This window comes from Calonectris borealis, chromosome 1, assembly GCF_964195595.1.
Source record: "Calonectris borealis chromosome 1, bCalBor7.hap1.2, whole genome shotgun sequence".
Lineage (NCBI taxonomy): Eukaryota > Metazoa > Chordata > Aves > Procellariiformes > Procellariidae > Calonectris > Calonectris borealis.
Window position 1 is genome coordinate 16,903,010 of NC_134312.1, and position 17,120 is coordinate 16,920,129.

Consider the following 17,120-nt stretch of genomic DNA (forward strand, 5'->3'; position numbering starts at 1 on the left):
TCTGGCAAATGTTTCTTTTGGCAGAAAAGGGTTTTTGGTTGTGTTGTTAATTTTTTAGTTACAGTGTTTCTGGGCTGATGTGGAAAAATGTTCCCTTCCTCGCTCGGCCCCGCTCCAGCTGCCTGTCTCATGAATAAGATGATCTATTGAGAGAAATGTCTTATCAGATTTTCTCGACATCCACACTCTCCCTTTTCAAAACTCATCTATTTTGCTACTCTATCCATCTGGATTGTTTGATTGAAAACTTATTTTCAGTAGGGTAATTTGGTATTTGAAGTTTTTCATTAGTGGCAATGAATCACGTCAGAGTACTCACAGAAACACCAGTCCACTGTAAGACCGCAGATAAAATGCATCACGCTCCCGTTGCATGTATCTGAAAGTGATAAAGAAAAAAATCAGTTAGAGGCCGTGCAGAATATTGACTAAGGATACCCAGTGTTATAACAGTTGTGGGTCATTTCTAAGTATGAGGTAGCGGGAAGCTTGTATAGAAAATCCTCCTGTCTGTATGCAGTTTGTATGTTAGCTGCTTGTCTGTGCACAGAGAACACACCCCTGTCTCTGCATCTGTGTTTCTGTTGAGTTTGCTGACAGTTATTCTTTGCCTACAGTAGTGAGTGGAGTCTGGCACTGCTCTTTATGTTTTTTACACTTTATTTCTTTGAATTTGTTTTTAAATTTCCACTCACATCTCTCAAGAAGGAATAGCAAATTGTTCTATAAACCAAACATGACAGAATAAAATGATCTGTTATACACAGGTAAAAGATGTTTTTTCAAAGAGATGGTAAGTAAAGTTTTTTGACAATACCTACATGACCAAGAAGGTTAAATTCCACTTTCAAAATTGACATGATATTTGGGACATTTTTCCAATTGAGTGCCAGTGGAAAGGCATTGAGGTATTTCAGAAGATGTGATCCAGAACCCTGAGCTGTCTCTTCTGCAATGGAAATGCTCTTTATGCTTTTGGTTGCAGATTGCAGAGATGTTGCAAGTGAAGGTGCATTTCCTTCATAAACTTACATTGTCCTGATGTGTTTTGTTTGTATTTTTTTAAAAGGCTGGGATGCCATCATGGATTGGAAAGATGTCTTATCAGGAGGAGAAAAACAAAGGATGGGCATGGCTCGGATGTTTTACCATAAGTAAGCATTTTGATTTGTTCTTTAAGTAGCATCTGAAAATGAGGAAGGGGTTTGCAGGTTTGCTGTAATAGCTTGAGCAGTAGTAGACTATAATCTCCATGCAATGTGCAATACTGCTAGTCGGTTGCATAGAACCTCAGACCTTGTCGTGTATTCATACAAGCTCTGCTTTTAGTTTGGGCAATGCTGCTTACTTAAGCTTTGTTTTTGGCAACATAGCATTACATTTTCCAGATGTTCCTTTTTTTAACATCTCAGGCACAAACATCTTCCCTGTATCTGTCCTACAAATATTGCAGCAGTCTGATGGACTGTTGCAGAGGCTATGGGAGTTTGAAAGCCAAACTCCAAAACTTTTTGATTTTGGAGACTGCAAGCACACAAAGGCCGCCCAGTCTGTACATAGCAGTGGATAGAAAGTTTCTGAGTTGGCTGTAGCTACTGCATGCCTTGATGACAGGACAGAATAACACTAGGTCAAACTAGAACATAGAAGTTAGATCACTGTGTACTCAGATGGACCAGAAAATAAACCCCATTTTTCCTGAAAGCTGGCTCTGCACCTGAATAATGCATGGAAACTTTATGGTGTTGCTAGCCAGCTTCTAGTTGTAGATGAGAGACAGCTGTCTGGCAAAAATAGCTCTCTCCTTTCTGTTGTTCTTTCAATTAAACATCGTACATGGGAATACTGTTCAAAACATAGAAGAGTAATGTTTTTTAACTGCTTTTTAAAGGCCGAAATATGCATTGCTGGATGAATGCACGAGTGCTGTAAGCATTGATGTTGAAGGAAAGATATTCCAAGCTGCAAAAGCTGCTGGGATATCCCTGCTTTCTATAACACACAGACCTTCTCTTTGGTAAGTATGTTCAGGGATTTATCATGGTCCTTGCTTCTAGCTTTCTGACAGGCAGTGGATTGGCCTTTATTCTTTGTACTAGGGCAGTTGTTTAATCAATATCTACTGTACTTTCTAAGATAATTTATCTACAATAATAGTGATGCAAATGCATTTAGCATTGATTTCTCTCATTCTTTGACACGTATTTATTCCTCCCTCTTATTTTTTTTAAATGTTTTTCAGTTATTAACTATTAATAGCAACATGCAGGTATCTAAGAGGCAATTAATTAGTCCACCACACCACAGCCACAACAGATATCACCAGATTATTCTGTAAAGGAGACAAGATACATGAGCTGTCCTGGGGAAGTTCACCAGTGCAGGGAGAAGATGGGAAACATGGCAAGTGGTTAAACTACTCTTTGTTCTTCCATTCTTCCATTCTTCCAGGAATAATACATCTGGTGTTTTAACTTCAGTTGTGTCCTCTATCTGCAGGGTTTGTGAGCTTTCAAAATTTGATTGTTTATTAAAAAAAGAAATACTGGAATTCTGAGAAACATCATTCTAGTGAGGGAGTACTAAGTATGGAAGAGTCCCTCAAAGGAAATAAATGTAGTTACCGAATACATAAAACAACCAAATACTTTAAAGGGCAAAAGGAGATCAAGAAAGTGTAAGCTAACATTAGCAGAGACTATTTGTTCTGAACTCCTTGATCTCTACTGTCAGATTGTTTGCTTTTTTTAAACTGATAACAAAAAATCCATTACCAGTCTGTTGCCTCAAAGGAAAGAAACTGTATCAGTGTCTGCTTCTCTGAAACAGAACAGTTTCCTCAGCATTCCTCCTTCCTCTGTGTAGATGGTGACACTGGAAATGGCTTTTGTTGGATCAGGACCTAAACATTAAGAAGAAATGGGTATTCTGGTAGGAAAAAAAGTCATATAGACATTTGTTTTTAAAATAATGTAAATTACACTTAAAAAGAAAAGTAGTATTCAAATTTTTTAGTTTGGTATTATTTTAAAACCACTGCCCAAGGAAACAGGTATTTGAGAGCATCTCACCTATAAATAATGATGATGCAGAGGGAAATTATGCAAAAGAATTTGTGAGAAGAATCTTTTGAGTTCAGTTTCCTACCAACATTTTTTGTTTCCTACTACTAGTGCTATTCAGGAAGGTTTGGGATTGTTCCTGTAACCTCCACAGTATTACTGAAATTATCAGAAATCTGGTGATTTGTGGGGTTCTGGAGAAATAAACAGAAGTGCTGAGTGTTTAGAAATATGCATCAAATGCCTTTAACTTAGGTATGCTCCCACAGGGACTGCGCTGCATAGACAAAAACCGGGTTCACATGCCGTTTTCTCCTCCTCAAGATTATACCAGGAAATGTTTGCTCTTTTAATCAAAATATTGGCTACTTTCCTAGACCACAAACATTAGACGTGTCAATCAGCTATCTTAGCTTCCTGATTTTTTTGGTTTTTTGGTGGGGGAAAAATAGAGGGATAGGTTAAGTATTTGTTGTCACAAAGAATAATATGCAAGAAGCTGTGAATGTAAGCCTGGAGTTGAATCTCTTTTGAGCCCCATGTCATAAGCTACTGAGTTTATTAAACTGTCACATTCCCTGGATGGGATTTATAATCACTGTTTTATGATGCGTCTCATCTTCTATAATTTATAGTGATAAATTACAGTCATACCAGCTCTGAGGGAACTCTTTGCTCTTGCTCTTGCACCTCCTGATAAATGTCTTGTCAGGTCTTGACAAACTCCACATGTACACCTTTGAATATTTTCGGTGCACACACCCTGATACTCACTGAAGGATCTGTGACTCCTACACAGACTTTTTTATTTTGGCCCCTTGCAAACTGAACCATGTTTTAGAACTGGAGGTTTCTTTAGCCAACCTGATAAGATGCAGGGGAACAAATTGAGGTGTAATTTGAACAAACTAGAGTTTTATCAGTAGCATCAGGTTTACCATGCCTGCCTGAATGGATTTTCTGCTAAGGAGGTAAAATGTCTTTCAGAAAGCGAGGTAAATAAAATAAACTGGGACTAGCATTCCTGGGGGAGAAGGGAGCCTTGTCTGCTGCTGTTCAAGCTCCTGGAGAAAAAGGAGTCTGGTGGAGTTGCAGTGAAGGCAACTGTAGCCACAGACAATGTTTCTAAAAGGGAGGCAGAAAGAGGGAGGCTGACACCGTGACCAGGGACAGCAGGTGATGAGGAGACCCTCCACGGCCCTGCTGCCCGCTCCTGCCAGCATCCCTGCAGGTGAGGGCCTCGGCCAGCCCGGCCGTGCGGGCTGCTCCAGGCAATGACCGCCCCGGCTGGGGAGCCCACACCGCTGCTAATAGCTTACAGCTGGCACCTCGCTGCTGAATTTCACTAAGTGGCCTAGGGAGGTCCCGGTGACAGGCTTTGAAGTACCCAAATCCCTTTTGAAAGAGTGTCCTGGGATTATGAGTCACTGAAAAAAAGTCTTACCCAGTGATCCAAAACTGGACAACTCTCAACTTCCTGAGAGGCACCATTGAAAAGAGACACAGACATCCAAATTTGTGTGCCAAAATGAACCATCTGTTCCCCGAGCCATTACTAATGTTTTAATTTCTACTGCAGGAAGTACCACTCTCACTTGCTGCAGTTTGACGGACAAGGCGGCTGGCGTTTCGAGCAGTTGGACACCGCTATCCGTTTATCACTGAGTGAGGAAAAACAGAGACTGGAATCCCAACTTGCAGGAATTCCTAAAATGCAGCAGAGACTGAATGAACTGTGTAAAATCTTGGGAGAAGACTCAGTGCTTAAAACAATGGACAAAGAGGAATAAATAATTTATGTTTTATGTTTTTAAAAGTATTTTTTTAGTTAAAAGCATTACAAATTCAGCCATTATCCTTTGCATGCATTGTGATAGAGGCTTAGAGCATAGAGAAACAGAGCCAGCAGAAAATAATGCTCTGAATGCTATGTAAGACTTTAGCATTTTAGTATTAAGGAAGGAAGCGGTTGAACTGTGAAAAGAAAATAAGCAAGTGCACAGAGTATAAGATTAGTCATTGCAGCTTATGTTAATTCCTAGTGAAAGCCCGATTCACTGCAAAAAAACTACCAACACACTTAGGATTTGTAGGTGAATTTTTGCCTGAGACTTGGCCTGCAGAATGTGCTCTTGTACCAGGTCACTGTGTGCGTATGATGTGCCTGCTACGCAGAGCAAACCTGGCATGAAACTCAGGCATGGAGCACGGCAGAGGCAGCATCTGGGTGAGTATGCAGATGCATGCAAAAATCTCATTTGGGTATAAGAAACATTCTTTCAGCCCACGTAAAACCAAACTCCTGTTCTACTACTGAATCGTATACGCACCTTTACCTGCATTTCCATAGGAAATAACGTAATAGGCTGACCAGAAGACAACTGTCCGAGCAACCCACTGCCCTCGCGACAGAGAAGCAGGGATAGAGCTAAATGTGTAATATACTTGTGCTTTACTTTATGCCATTATGCATAGCTTCAGAGGCTCTTTGCCCTTCGTGATACGTCAGTTCCTTTGGGGGATTATTTATGTCCCCTATTTGGTAACCGCTGGTGAGGGGGAAGGAGCACTGGGCCTGGCATCAAGTGACTTAGTTTTTGCTTGACTAAGTCATGCATCTGCTCCATGGGTCTGATCCAGCCAGCGTCCATCTCTGACCCAGTTCCTCCGTTGGTAAAATCACAATATAGACACTTGTTTGTTCCATGAGACACTTTGTGACGGGAAGGACTGTAGGAGAGGAAAATATCAGTTTCTAACAATACACTGAATTCTCAGGCATGGCTGTCCTGCCAATTAAAATGCTCAGCACTTATAAAGGTCTGTGAAAAGTTAGAGCATTTTGTAACCACTAATTAATATGCTTGCCATATTTTGGCTGAACGCTGCCCTCGCCGTGAGCAAATGCATCAGTTAACAGCTTTGCTTTCCGATGCACTCACTGATTGTCCCATCTGCTTTTCAGTTCAGTAGGAACCTGGTCCCCAGTCAGTCAGAAGGTGCTTTAAACAGAAACCTCTAAGACAGTGCTGGCCTGAGTGCCTTGCCAGAGGCGAAACCCGGTGAATTAGAAATAAAGATGTGAATAGATTTAATAGCTCCTGATTTGCTCTCTCTGACTGCAAGTGCACGGCAAATGGGCAGCTCAGGAGTGAAGATCAGGAGGTGTGAGAGGCTTTGCAGATGGGTAAATGAGCCTTAGCCGAAATGTAGCAGTTCTGAAGCTTGTTGGTTCTTTTTTTTCCTAGAAGAAGTGTGATTTCTTAGAAGATTTCTGTCTGGTGTGCTTAGTCTGAGAGGGGCAATGCGTAAACTTTTAAGAACTATTAGGAGAGGAGAAATCTTTTGGGGGTATTTGCTGAGCTGGGAATTTTTGAGCACCCTGAAGTTAATATGAACTGTTTCCTTTTTCTGATCGCTTCAAGAACAAGGGGAAGGTGAACTAACTCCATCTGCCAAATCCCAGTCCAGTACACTAACCATTAGCCCATCTTCCTTCTCACTGTGTGCTTGTCTTGCTGCTTGGTATGGCACTTGCACCAGAAAATAGAGTAAGTCTGCTCCCTGTCCTGCTCCTCCAGAGTCTGTGGCTTGAATGTAACCCTGTAACTTGTCCTGGTGACAACAGTTTTTTCCTCTCATTAGTTTTCTTTGTAGAGTCCCCTGGGACACCTCACTGACACAGAAAGGAATGCTCTTGGGAACCTTTGAAAGGGATGAGAAATTAAGGTTCAAGATACTAAGATGTTGTGTTGTAAAGTGCAGACTGGAGGTCACTGCTGTGGTGGATGACATGTGCATGCATTTTAATTTGCAAGTGTCTCTGCTTGTCCCTCTCCCTGAAGGCTAGCTTTCCTCCTTCTCATCTTCAAAGAAAAATTCAGAACTCCTAAGGAAAAAAAGAAGTCAGCCAAGAATCTGTTCTCGGTGAGCGTAAATGAGATGACTGATGATTTTAAAGGCTTGCGCATTTCTGAGTTATGTTTCTCTAAGATGGTGATGAATCAGGCACGCACCATATGCATGCCCTTGTCCCAGCTGCAGCGCAAAGCAGACGCAAAGCCACCTTTCCACAAGCCTCTCCCAAAGCAGGAGCTGAGGTGGAGGAAGGGGCATTAGTGCTCCCCACCCCTCCGTTAAGCACTTTACCACGTGGCTGGGAGCTAAACCAGGGTTGTCCAGTCCCTGAATGAGGAGGACACTGAGAAGTGCTGAACCATTGGCCCAATTCGGCACAGCTCCAGGTACAGCCCTGCACGCTCCCAGCCTCCCACCAAAGCTCTTCCATGGCGCTTGACTTGTTGGGAGCCATTATGGGCAAGTGCAGCGCCTGAAATCTGCTGTACCGCCTCGCAGAGACCGAAGGTGGCCATCCCTCACGGCACAACAGAAACACATCTTCTGAGGAAACCGTGTTTAGAAGAAGAAAGTTTGTTTGATTTTTTTTTAAATGAGATTATGCAGAAAACATACAAAAGATACATACATTACTGATGAAATTTTAATGAAAACTGAAATTGCGCCAGGATCAATGTAATAGTATTTTCCTTGAAGTTTGGTATGTATTTCTTGGATCCAGTACTAGACTTAGCCATTCCCATACAGCATAAAATATCCTAGCATCTCACTCAGCTACTTACATTCTTGTAGGCATGACAAGAACATTAGAGGTTGGTATGAGAAGAAACCCTTCTCTAAATACTGAGTAATACTGAGTAATACTGAGCCAGTTTTAGAAGGATTTTCTGTACTGGTGGCTCATTATTTTTAAAGTTAGTTTTGTGGCTGGAAGAGAAGCTGCCCTGGAGATTTTCTCTGCAAACTTTCTGAGTTGTTCCAAGGGCTAATTGAGACAGGAGTCTCCAGTTCTGTTTCTGGAGAGTTTTACCTCTGGTGTAATGCAGGGCATAAGCCAGCTCGTTTTGTGCTGCTTCGGACCCAGCTGGAAAGCAGGAGCAGAGCTGCACGCTCCCTGCTCAGGGAATAGCTCAGGGAGATGCTGTTCTGGAGCCAAGGCACAGGGAGCACTTGGCCCTTGCAGTGCGAGAGGGTCGGAGCAGGGCAGGATGCCATGGTGGAATCCTTTTTCGTGGTGCGATGAGAGCTGCTCATCAATGTTCATTCCCTTTCTGGTGTTGAGGAGCCGTGACTCCCCAGGAGGCCGAGGAAGTGACTTTTTGGCCTGCCTTCTGCCTGTCACATCTAGCTGAAGCTAGCCAGATCCAGCTCGGTGTGTCACAGCACCTGTGCGTTCAGGGCTGGGTAGCGCGCAGCGCGCAGGCACCTAGCCTGCCGTGAGCACCCTCTCATCCCCCGGCACTCAGGGCAGGCTGGGCTTGCCTGGGTCTACATCCTAGAGGAGTACAGGTGCTGAGCAAAATTCATACCAGTCTCAGGCACGGAGTAACTGTACAATAAAAGTACGAATTATCCACATCAGTTTGATCAGATAATGCTGGGATTTTTTCTTCAGATCTTCAGAATGGGAGGACACATTTTTTGTGCATGGGATTTCAGTATTTTAACCTAGGAGGGGTTTGTTTTTCACTTAGTTTTGGGACCAGACTCGTTCCTGGTTCAGACTTGGAAGCCCTCCTTCTGCAGGGGTAGAAAACCCCACACATATTTTAACGGAGTTTTTTGAAACCCGTGGGCACTTGTATTTGAGGAATGAAGGACTGGGTATTCAATGGGATATTTCAGGGAAAATTGCAATAAAAATTATATCTTAAAGCAAATGAACCCATCTACAGTCCCCTCAATATGTCTGAATGCATGTTAAAGTCAAGTTTACGAGCCTGTGATCAGAGATTTCAGTTGTATATAGAATGAAATCCCCCTACTGAGCTGTTCATGAAGCTTAAGAGAACTGAACTGCTAATTCAATGTGTCTTTGTTTTGTTTATGTTTGATATTAATGCCTTTTAAGAGCAGACAATTTATAAAGCAATAAATTATGCTTTACAGTTGTAATTTATTCCAACCTCAAATAAAACATGTTGCATTTACTTTGAGTTTACAGTGTTCCTTATGAATCATTCACAAAGCAGTCAGGACCTGCCTGCGTGTGCTCTGGGAGCCCCTTCCCATTCCTTGTTTCTGCGACGGGGTAGGAAAGCTTGGGGTGGATGTTGCGTGTTTGCAAGTTAAAACAAGTGTTTCATTCCTAGCTCAGGCTGGCGTCAAAGGCTGCTGTCAGGTTTCTCATGTCTCATGCCCATCCACTTCAACGTGGACCTGATTCGTGACGGGAAGGTGACAAGAGCTGCCAGCGCTTGCTGGAGAGTTCTGCAGGGAGGCTGGCGCCGAGCAGTGCGCCAGGGGACGCTGTCAGTAGCACAACGTCAGGTGGCCTCAGCAGCATCGCTCCCAAAGGTTGTTATTATGGTCTTTGGAAGAAAAAGTTATGCATAAAGCATCAATGTCACAAATATTACAAGCAAGTGCCCATGTTGACCTAGAAAAGGAGGGTTTTTTTTTCTTAGGGGTTAAGATAAAAAATACAGTCTCTTTAGCCCTTCAGACTACCAGGAGTATGAGGACATCGGTTGACTCCTGAGCACCCAGAGCTGGCTTTTGTGTAGCCCCTTCCCGGCTGCGTGGCGGGGGACGGTGAGGTACTGTGTGGTGCTACAGGACCTGGATTATGCAGTTGAGGAGCCCATGGTGATGGTTGTCACTTGAGAACTAGATCCTTACGGGTAGCTGAAGGCCTATCCCCAGTGCCTCCCTTCCAGCTACTGCACCCACGCAGAGGGAGAGCACTGACAGAGAGCAAGTCCAGGACACGAGCCGTGAGAAATGTATTTTTGGGGGTCTCTGGGGGGCTGTAGGACCATGCTGGGGCACATGCTTTGGTGTCTGCTCTTTGGAGAGCATTCCTGCTTTCTGATCAGGCCACCAGAGGACTGGCGCCACGTGTTCGCGGTGAAGTGCCGGAGCCCTGAGCCTCTGCCCAAGGGTTAAGTATTCCCAGGAGAGACGGGACAGCAAGGCTCATACCACGGGAGCAAAAAGGCCTCAGGAAATATTCAGAGCAGAGGTGTTCAAAGACTTCCCACAGGTGAAATTTTCTAGTAAGTGGGGAATATCTGGAAGAACACCTTATGCTTTCTCTCTATGGCCTTATTTCTGATTATGGCTCATTCTGCAGCACCTGCTTTGTATTTTTTAAATTAGTGTCTTTAACGTCATATAAGTGAGACCATCTATGAGAGGGTAACAGCGACATATTAAAAATACTGCACCCACCCAGTGCAAGTATGAACAATCTGTTTTTAAACAGGTAATTAAAAAAGGGAGAAAGAGATTGTGATGATGGCTATGCAGGGCTGAGGAGCCAGCTGGGTCCTGGGGCTGAGCCCCCAGTGAGAAACCAGGCTGGGATGAAGCCTGGGAAAAATCAGTCCAAAAAAGCCCATGGGAGGAGCCAGGTGTTGGAAAAAGGGAATAATGAAACCTGTCTAGGACATAAAATAATTATGCAATAGCACATTACTTTTTTTCTATTGTCATCAAATATATAGAGACAAGCTGGCCCTGACACAGCATTTGTAGGATAACACAAACAACAAGAGAAACAAAAGTGTTCATTTATTGATCAATTTTAGTATGAAAATTATCATAAAAGTTATTTAGATTGCAGTGTCTTTGAAAGAGAGTTTATATTTGTTGTGTTTTAGACTGCATTTCAAATAGGTCAGATTCATAATGCTTTTCATAAAGATTTGGGTCTTTGGGAAGTAGGAATTATTCTCACTGTAAATGAGAAGCAAAATATTGAAGCAAACCCAACCTATTTAATATTTAAAGCAATAAATATTTAATATTTAAATTTAAAAAAATTGCACTCAGTAATTCTAATATTCTTGTCCTCTGTATCTCAGTTAAAATGTTCTTCTCAATTATAGCCACACTGTGCTATAAATACATTAAGTTTATGACAGACTTCTCTATCAGTTGGTGTTTCCTGTGCCGGTGTGTTTGGAGATCTCTATCTTCATTATACAGGTTGCACGAAGTCTTCCTTCCCACCCTTTTGGCCCGCTTTCTGTCCCCGCCGGGATGGGTGCAGCGCTGAGACATCCGCGTGCTGGTGCCTTCCTCCCTGGGAAATGTACTGCATGAACATGCGGGTGAGCAGCAGAAGTCCTCGAGCATCTCATGGCCAGACTTCGCAACTGTTTTTTATAGGTAGTCAGCAAACACCTTTAGGAAAAGTCTTAAGAAATAATGTCTGTACTACTAAATGATCAGAAGCTAACAAGGTACTAATGCAAAGTACCAAAGTGCAACAACTAGTAGTGACAAAGCTGGGCTTTGCTAGATGCGTGCTCTAATAATAGGACGTTCTTGCACTGAGCAAACACATCGCAGTATCAGTTTATGCCTGCAATGCGTGGTTTAAAAGTTATAAAAACCCAAATAATCCTCTTTTAATCCTAGCAAGTGGTCATCAGAAGCACGCAATTGCTTTTCATAATGTCCTTTGGAGTATTTCTAGGTAACCCATAAATATAATCAATTCTTAAATAACGACATGCCTTGTCTGAGCTCTGTTATTCAATCAAAAATGCCTTTATATCCAGTATGAAATGGCAGCCACAGAAGCAAAATTATGAAAATCCCCATTTCCTTGCTGATGCAAAATGAGCATGGAAGGAGGTGCTGTTGCAGTCTCTTGCTAGCCTATTTTTGTACTGTAATCATGTTACAGAGTATCCAACCCCTGTCTCATCACTAATCTTCACTGATGTATGTGCCATATGGCTCATTGCTGAGCATCAGAGGACGAGGACTCTGTTTATTAGACTCTTCTTGCTTGCATTATTATGAGGGAAAAAAAGGAGTGATGAATGCATTTCATGCCAAGATGAAAGCGGAGGCAAGGTATGCCGGCCTGGGAGAACGACTGCGCTTCCTGTGTAAGGACTTACTTCCAGGGACTTCTGAAGGGAGGTTCAATTCCTCTTTCAAGTCATGGGCCGAAAACTGCTTGTCTGAGAGAGGTTTTAATTAACAACCAGGAAAAAAACCCTGGTGGCATCAGCAGTTTTAAAGGTATTAAAAAATGTCTGTTTCTTAAAAATGAGCCTGATGGGTGCTCCCTTTAATCAATCCAATCTGCTTTGTCAACCTCCTCGCCCTGCTCCGACGCTGGGCTGCTCTGCGAGGATGGAGCTGCGCCGGTGAGGACTGCGCACCCCGGTTCCCCGCGGGACACTGCCTGCTCCTCTGCCCCGCGGAGTGCCTCTGGGAAACCCGGGGTTATTGCACCGGCATGGGCTCCAACCTTTCCAGACCCCTTCCTCTCCAACCAAGGATTATTTCCTAAAAAACAAGCTTCTCACTCTCTTGGCTTTAACTCCTGTTCTGCCTGTCAAAGTTTCCAGTGGAGGCTGGAGCTCCCAGGGGCATCTTAAAGACAAACCGGATCAGATGGGCCAAAGCAGGCTCTTACCTAGGACGTAGTTCAGGGCTGTATCATCAAATACCTGCCTAGCCTGCTGTGAAGTGTAAGGCCATGTTCAAAGTGGTTTTGGTTTGTTTTGTTAAAGCCGTGCTTGAAGATGTGTGTTTACTTTGCTAATTCAGAGCCTTATGCTGCAAAAGGCATAAACGAGATGCAGAAGTTGGAAGTAGACAAATTCAGGCTTGAATGAAACCAGGACAGGTTTTGCTTCTGATGGGTGCTGGGGTGCTCCAGCCGAAAGTGCCTGTTTGGCACTGGGCGTTGTTCGATGGCATCTATGGCTTGCGTTAGGCGGTGCCAAAACAGCCCCTCCTGGCCGACGGGTAATTATGAAAGCGGGAGCTCCAGCGCTGCTGGAGTCAACAGGGCTGCAGCGCCTCTGCTTTCACGGGCAACTCGGCCAGCATGCTGAACGCTGCTGCAGAGACAAGCTGCTTGTGAGTTTGGGAGGAAAGGCCTGAAGACCTGGAGCCATGAAGGACGAGTCTCTCCAGCTCGTTTCCTGCGTTCACAGGTGGACAAGAACAGACAGACCCAAGCTGCCCTGCCCCGGCACCCATGAAAGCACGCTTAGCCAGCATTGCCCACCTCGAAAAGGCACTTCTTCACGCAGGAGCTGCCCTGTATCACCCACTGCCAGGCTGACCACGACGCTGGGCTGCACTAAACGCAGCGCTGGGCTGCCTCCAGATCAGAGCAGGCTCCTGCCGTGCCAGCCTGGAGCATGGGCAGAAGACCTCTGCTGTCTGCATCCACCTGCCCAAACAGGTCTTAAACTGGGCCATAATCTGGGTTTGTGCTCTAATCCCATCTGCCTGTCATGATCTTTTCAAGTTTTTTTGGATTTCTTGTGGGTGGAGGCAGAAGAGGCATGGCCGCACGCTCTCCTGAAGGATGAGGCGTGTGTGAGCAGAAACTATTTGCTTTGTTGCACTTGAAGCTGAGTCCTCACCCGCAGCAGGCTTGGGTGGGGGAGAGAACACAGCTCTGCCGCATGCCGTGGAGAACTTACGGTCTCAGAGTTTCACTCCAAATGCACTTCATCAGCATGCAGGAATACTTAAGAGCTGGGAGAGCTCTTCATCACCGATGTCTTGCTTCATTTACCTCAATCAGTTTCTCCTGCAGTTGGCTGAGCACCAGATTCAGGCACAAATAGACAAGCTTTTGTGCAGTCTTATAGGCTCAGATTTCCTGTTCCACGCGTAATGCTAAGCCTCAGGAATCCTGGTTGGAAAGTGCTGCTAAAACTCCAGTCCAGTGGGCTTCTGGCAGGAAGGAAAAGTGACGCCAAGTTGAACACCACGTTGAGTAGTGGAGCCAAATTTACTCCTGGTGAAACACAGGTCATATCAGCAAAACCAAACAAAACAAATGTTTGGTCCATGAAGCTGAAAGTCACCAGGCATCTCTAGCTGTTCTTAAAAGGTTTCCTTAATGACGCTGATTAGATTATTAGAGAGGAACTTGCAAGAACCCACGTTACTGCTGAGTTTGCAGACTCATATCAGCGTAGCATTGCCAAGGTTTGCTCCCGAGCCAGGCTTGCTCCCTTCGCAGGATAGCTACAGTGGTTTTATTGGCAAGTATCCTCTGTAAAGATTATTGATAGTGAGTGTTCTGATGATGACATATGCAACTCCTTTTGCCATTAGCGAGCTAAGAAATTGCCATTACTTTCAGGCACAAAACATAGAATAACAACTGCATCCATGACCCTTAATGTTATGAAGACACTTAAGGGTTTGTTTGTATGAATATGATTTTAAGGTGCTCAGCAGCTCTTGGGAGTGACTGACTATGCAATACAGCATGGAATATATAATTGGTGAGAGCTGAAGTTGAAATTATTCACAGATCCTAAATTCCTTCCCAAATACTTTTCCCCATTGTTTGCATGCTGCATTACTTAATTGGAGCAGATCTGCATCCTGATCAGCGCTGCTGTGGGCAGGGCTCAGTAACTACGGCATTTCCCAAGAGTTTCATGACTTTATCTCTGCCAGGCTGACACTAATTGAATACTCGGCTGCCACACTTAGGAAGCCTTCAGTGAAGATGATGTAAGCTTTGCAGGTGTAGATGAAAGCGGAATTGAATTTGGCCTTTAGTTATTCCTTGTTGTGTAGGACTGACATGACTGATAAGCTGAGGGGGAAAAAATATTGGGGAAAAAAATGAAACACATCTAAGCTTCCTTCCAGTCAATTCCAGCACTCGAGCCGGTGCTGTCTGCCTTTACAGAAACCAGCTGTAGTAGGCTGGGAAGCACTCTCATGTTGCCTAGGGCATAGCTGTGATCAAACAACCTCAGCTTGCCTCTCACAAAGCTTTCTTCATGCACCTGATATGGGATCCTGTCTTAGATAATGAATCATGATGCATTTAAAAGAAATTAAAGGATTCACGTCAAACTCTGCCTCTAATCCAAACCAGCACCTTGATCATTCCTCCCGTGCGCAGTGCGGCAGGGCAGCAACAATCCCGGGCATTCGCTCATGGGCCGAGCGCCCGCAAATGTAGGTCACTGCCATCTGAGAGGCAGAATCAATATTTCAGGGCGCATTGCTCCCTCTAGCTTGCAAGTTTAATTGAAGGGGTAGGAGAACTAAAATTAATTTTTAAACAACCTGACTGGAGGGCAAAAATCATCTTAATTAAATCTCATTCACTCTTCCTCTGATCCAGCAGGCAGGTGGTGCTTCCCTCCTGCACTTTGAAGAGGCTCCCAGAGAAGGCAGATCTGAGACTGTCAGAGCTCACTTTCAGACAGGTTCCACTGCAGGGATCACGGACGTTGCCTGCCTGTCCATGGGCCAGAGAATTTGAAGACGACAGGCAGGATTAGAGGGACATGCTCCCAAATCTATCCTTCCATGGTAAAATAAGGGGGTCAGATCTTTTGGAAAATTTTAGGGTTTTTTCCCCTTGTGCTTGTGCTTCTATTTATTCACTGAGTTTTGAGCACAATTTCTTATACCCCAGGCTGGCTTTCTCGAGAGGAGGTGCTGGGGAAGGTCCCCGGGACAGGGGGCTGCCACACAACGCTGGCAGTACTAGCTGGCATTCACACCCACAGCACCGCTTTGCATTTGGCTTTGCCTGTGGTTCATACTTTCAGGCTTTACTCTCTGGTGGTGAAGCTCTCAATAGGTTGCTTTTTATTTATTTTATTTTTAAAAAAAACAAACCTGTAGCTTTCTTCTCTTTACTTACCTCCACAGAACTAGAATTCCGAGGAAGCGGGGGGAATGGTGGAAATCCAACTGTTAGGAGATTGTGATAAAAAAGGTGAAAATTTGCTTTTCTGAGAAAACAGCTGTCACCTTAAATATTTGTTCTGTATTGCAAACACAGCTGCCAGCCTGGCTTCCCCAAAGGCCACGTCCTCCAGGCCCCAGTGAAGGAGCAGGGCAGAGGCCAGCAGCAATAGCGGGGCGTCCTTCTGCAGGGCTTCTGGGCGAGGAAACCTTGCCAAGGCACCCTGCCTCTCTGCTAAAGGCCCCTGCCATGGTGGAAACGACTGGGGAAGGAGGAATACATTAGTCTCTATCTCACACTGATGAGGTGAGGTTAAAGGCCGGGAGGCTGAAAGGGCAGCTGCGCTTCGGAGGAGAGGAAAGCGAGCGGTGCGGCAGGGGAAGGAGAAAGCCGGGCAGGAGGGAAGCCAGGGAACGCTTCCCCTCTGGGGCAGCAGCAACTTTCTTTTGAAGACCAGCAGCAGCGCATCTCTGAAGTTTGTTTCAAGCTGAGTACATAAGAGCTCTGGGGCTGTTCACATAACAGAGATGCCTGGCAGTAGTTCCAGGGATTGTGCAAGGGCTGCCATGAAGTCAACCAAGAATGAGACTAAGGAGCCGCTCCCCAGCTAGAGCAGAGGGGTGGGACTGCCAGCCAGGGACCCACTCCCTAACCAACCGCAAGGATGAGGTGGAGCAGCTGGAAAACCACTCCTCCCACTGCGGGGAGATCTCATTCCCATCCCAGAAGAGCCTGCCCACAGCCAACGGAATTGCTGCCCACCTCTAGCAAATCATTAGAACCAGGCTGACTTCAAGCCCCTAGGCCACGGGATGTTAGCCAGCATTGTATGGGCCAAAGATAGTTTAAATGGTTTTTTTAACCCATTTGTAGAACATCTTTAAATCCCTGGTCCTTATGGGACACCAGATGCCTTCAGGAACCTCTGGCCACATCCAACCATGACCACAGGAATGCCTTTCTGGCATGCTATGGTTTCTCTGCCTAGACACCATCACTTCCAGCATCCTCTTGTCATGCTGGAAGACACTTGTCCCAGGCCACCCACCTGGGACCCATGATAAGTGTGATGAGCGTGTGGGGCACAGGGACAGTCTTCAAGGGCCACCTAATGCTTTGTGTGTGGCATGTGCTGACAGGAGTACCCACAGCAGCCAGCTCCCCATCACCCTGAGGAGGGAACTCTGTCCCCAGAGTAGGAGAATAGTCAAACTGGGTGGCTGTTGTGTGGGTGAGACACAAAGAAGTGTGTGAAGGCTGTTGGTGGATCGCCAACCAGCTCGCTCGGGCATGAAATTACTGTTTATTTCCACTGTAATAGAGAT

The 17,120-nt window shown here is 44.9% G+C and overlaps 1 protein-coding gene across 1 annotated transcript in view; it reads left to right on the forward strand.

The window, feature by feature from the left end:
• Positions 1–9,070, forward strand: part of ABCD2 (ATP binding cassette subfamily D member 2) — a 48,179-nt gene extending 39,109 nt beyond the window's left edge. The window contains exons 8-10 of the mRNA XM_075145815.1: positions 1,070–1,154; positions 1,892–2,017; positions 4,642–9,070. Coding sequence (XP_075001916.1) covers positions 1,070–1,154; positions 1,892–2,017; positions 4,642–4,852 — 422 coding nt within the window. The 3' untranslated portion in view covers positions 4,853–9,070. The remainder of the gene's footprint in view (positions 1–1,069; positions 1,155–1,891; positions 2,018–4,641) is intronic.
• Positions 9,071–17,120: the final 8,050 nt, after the last annotated feature.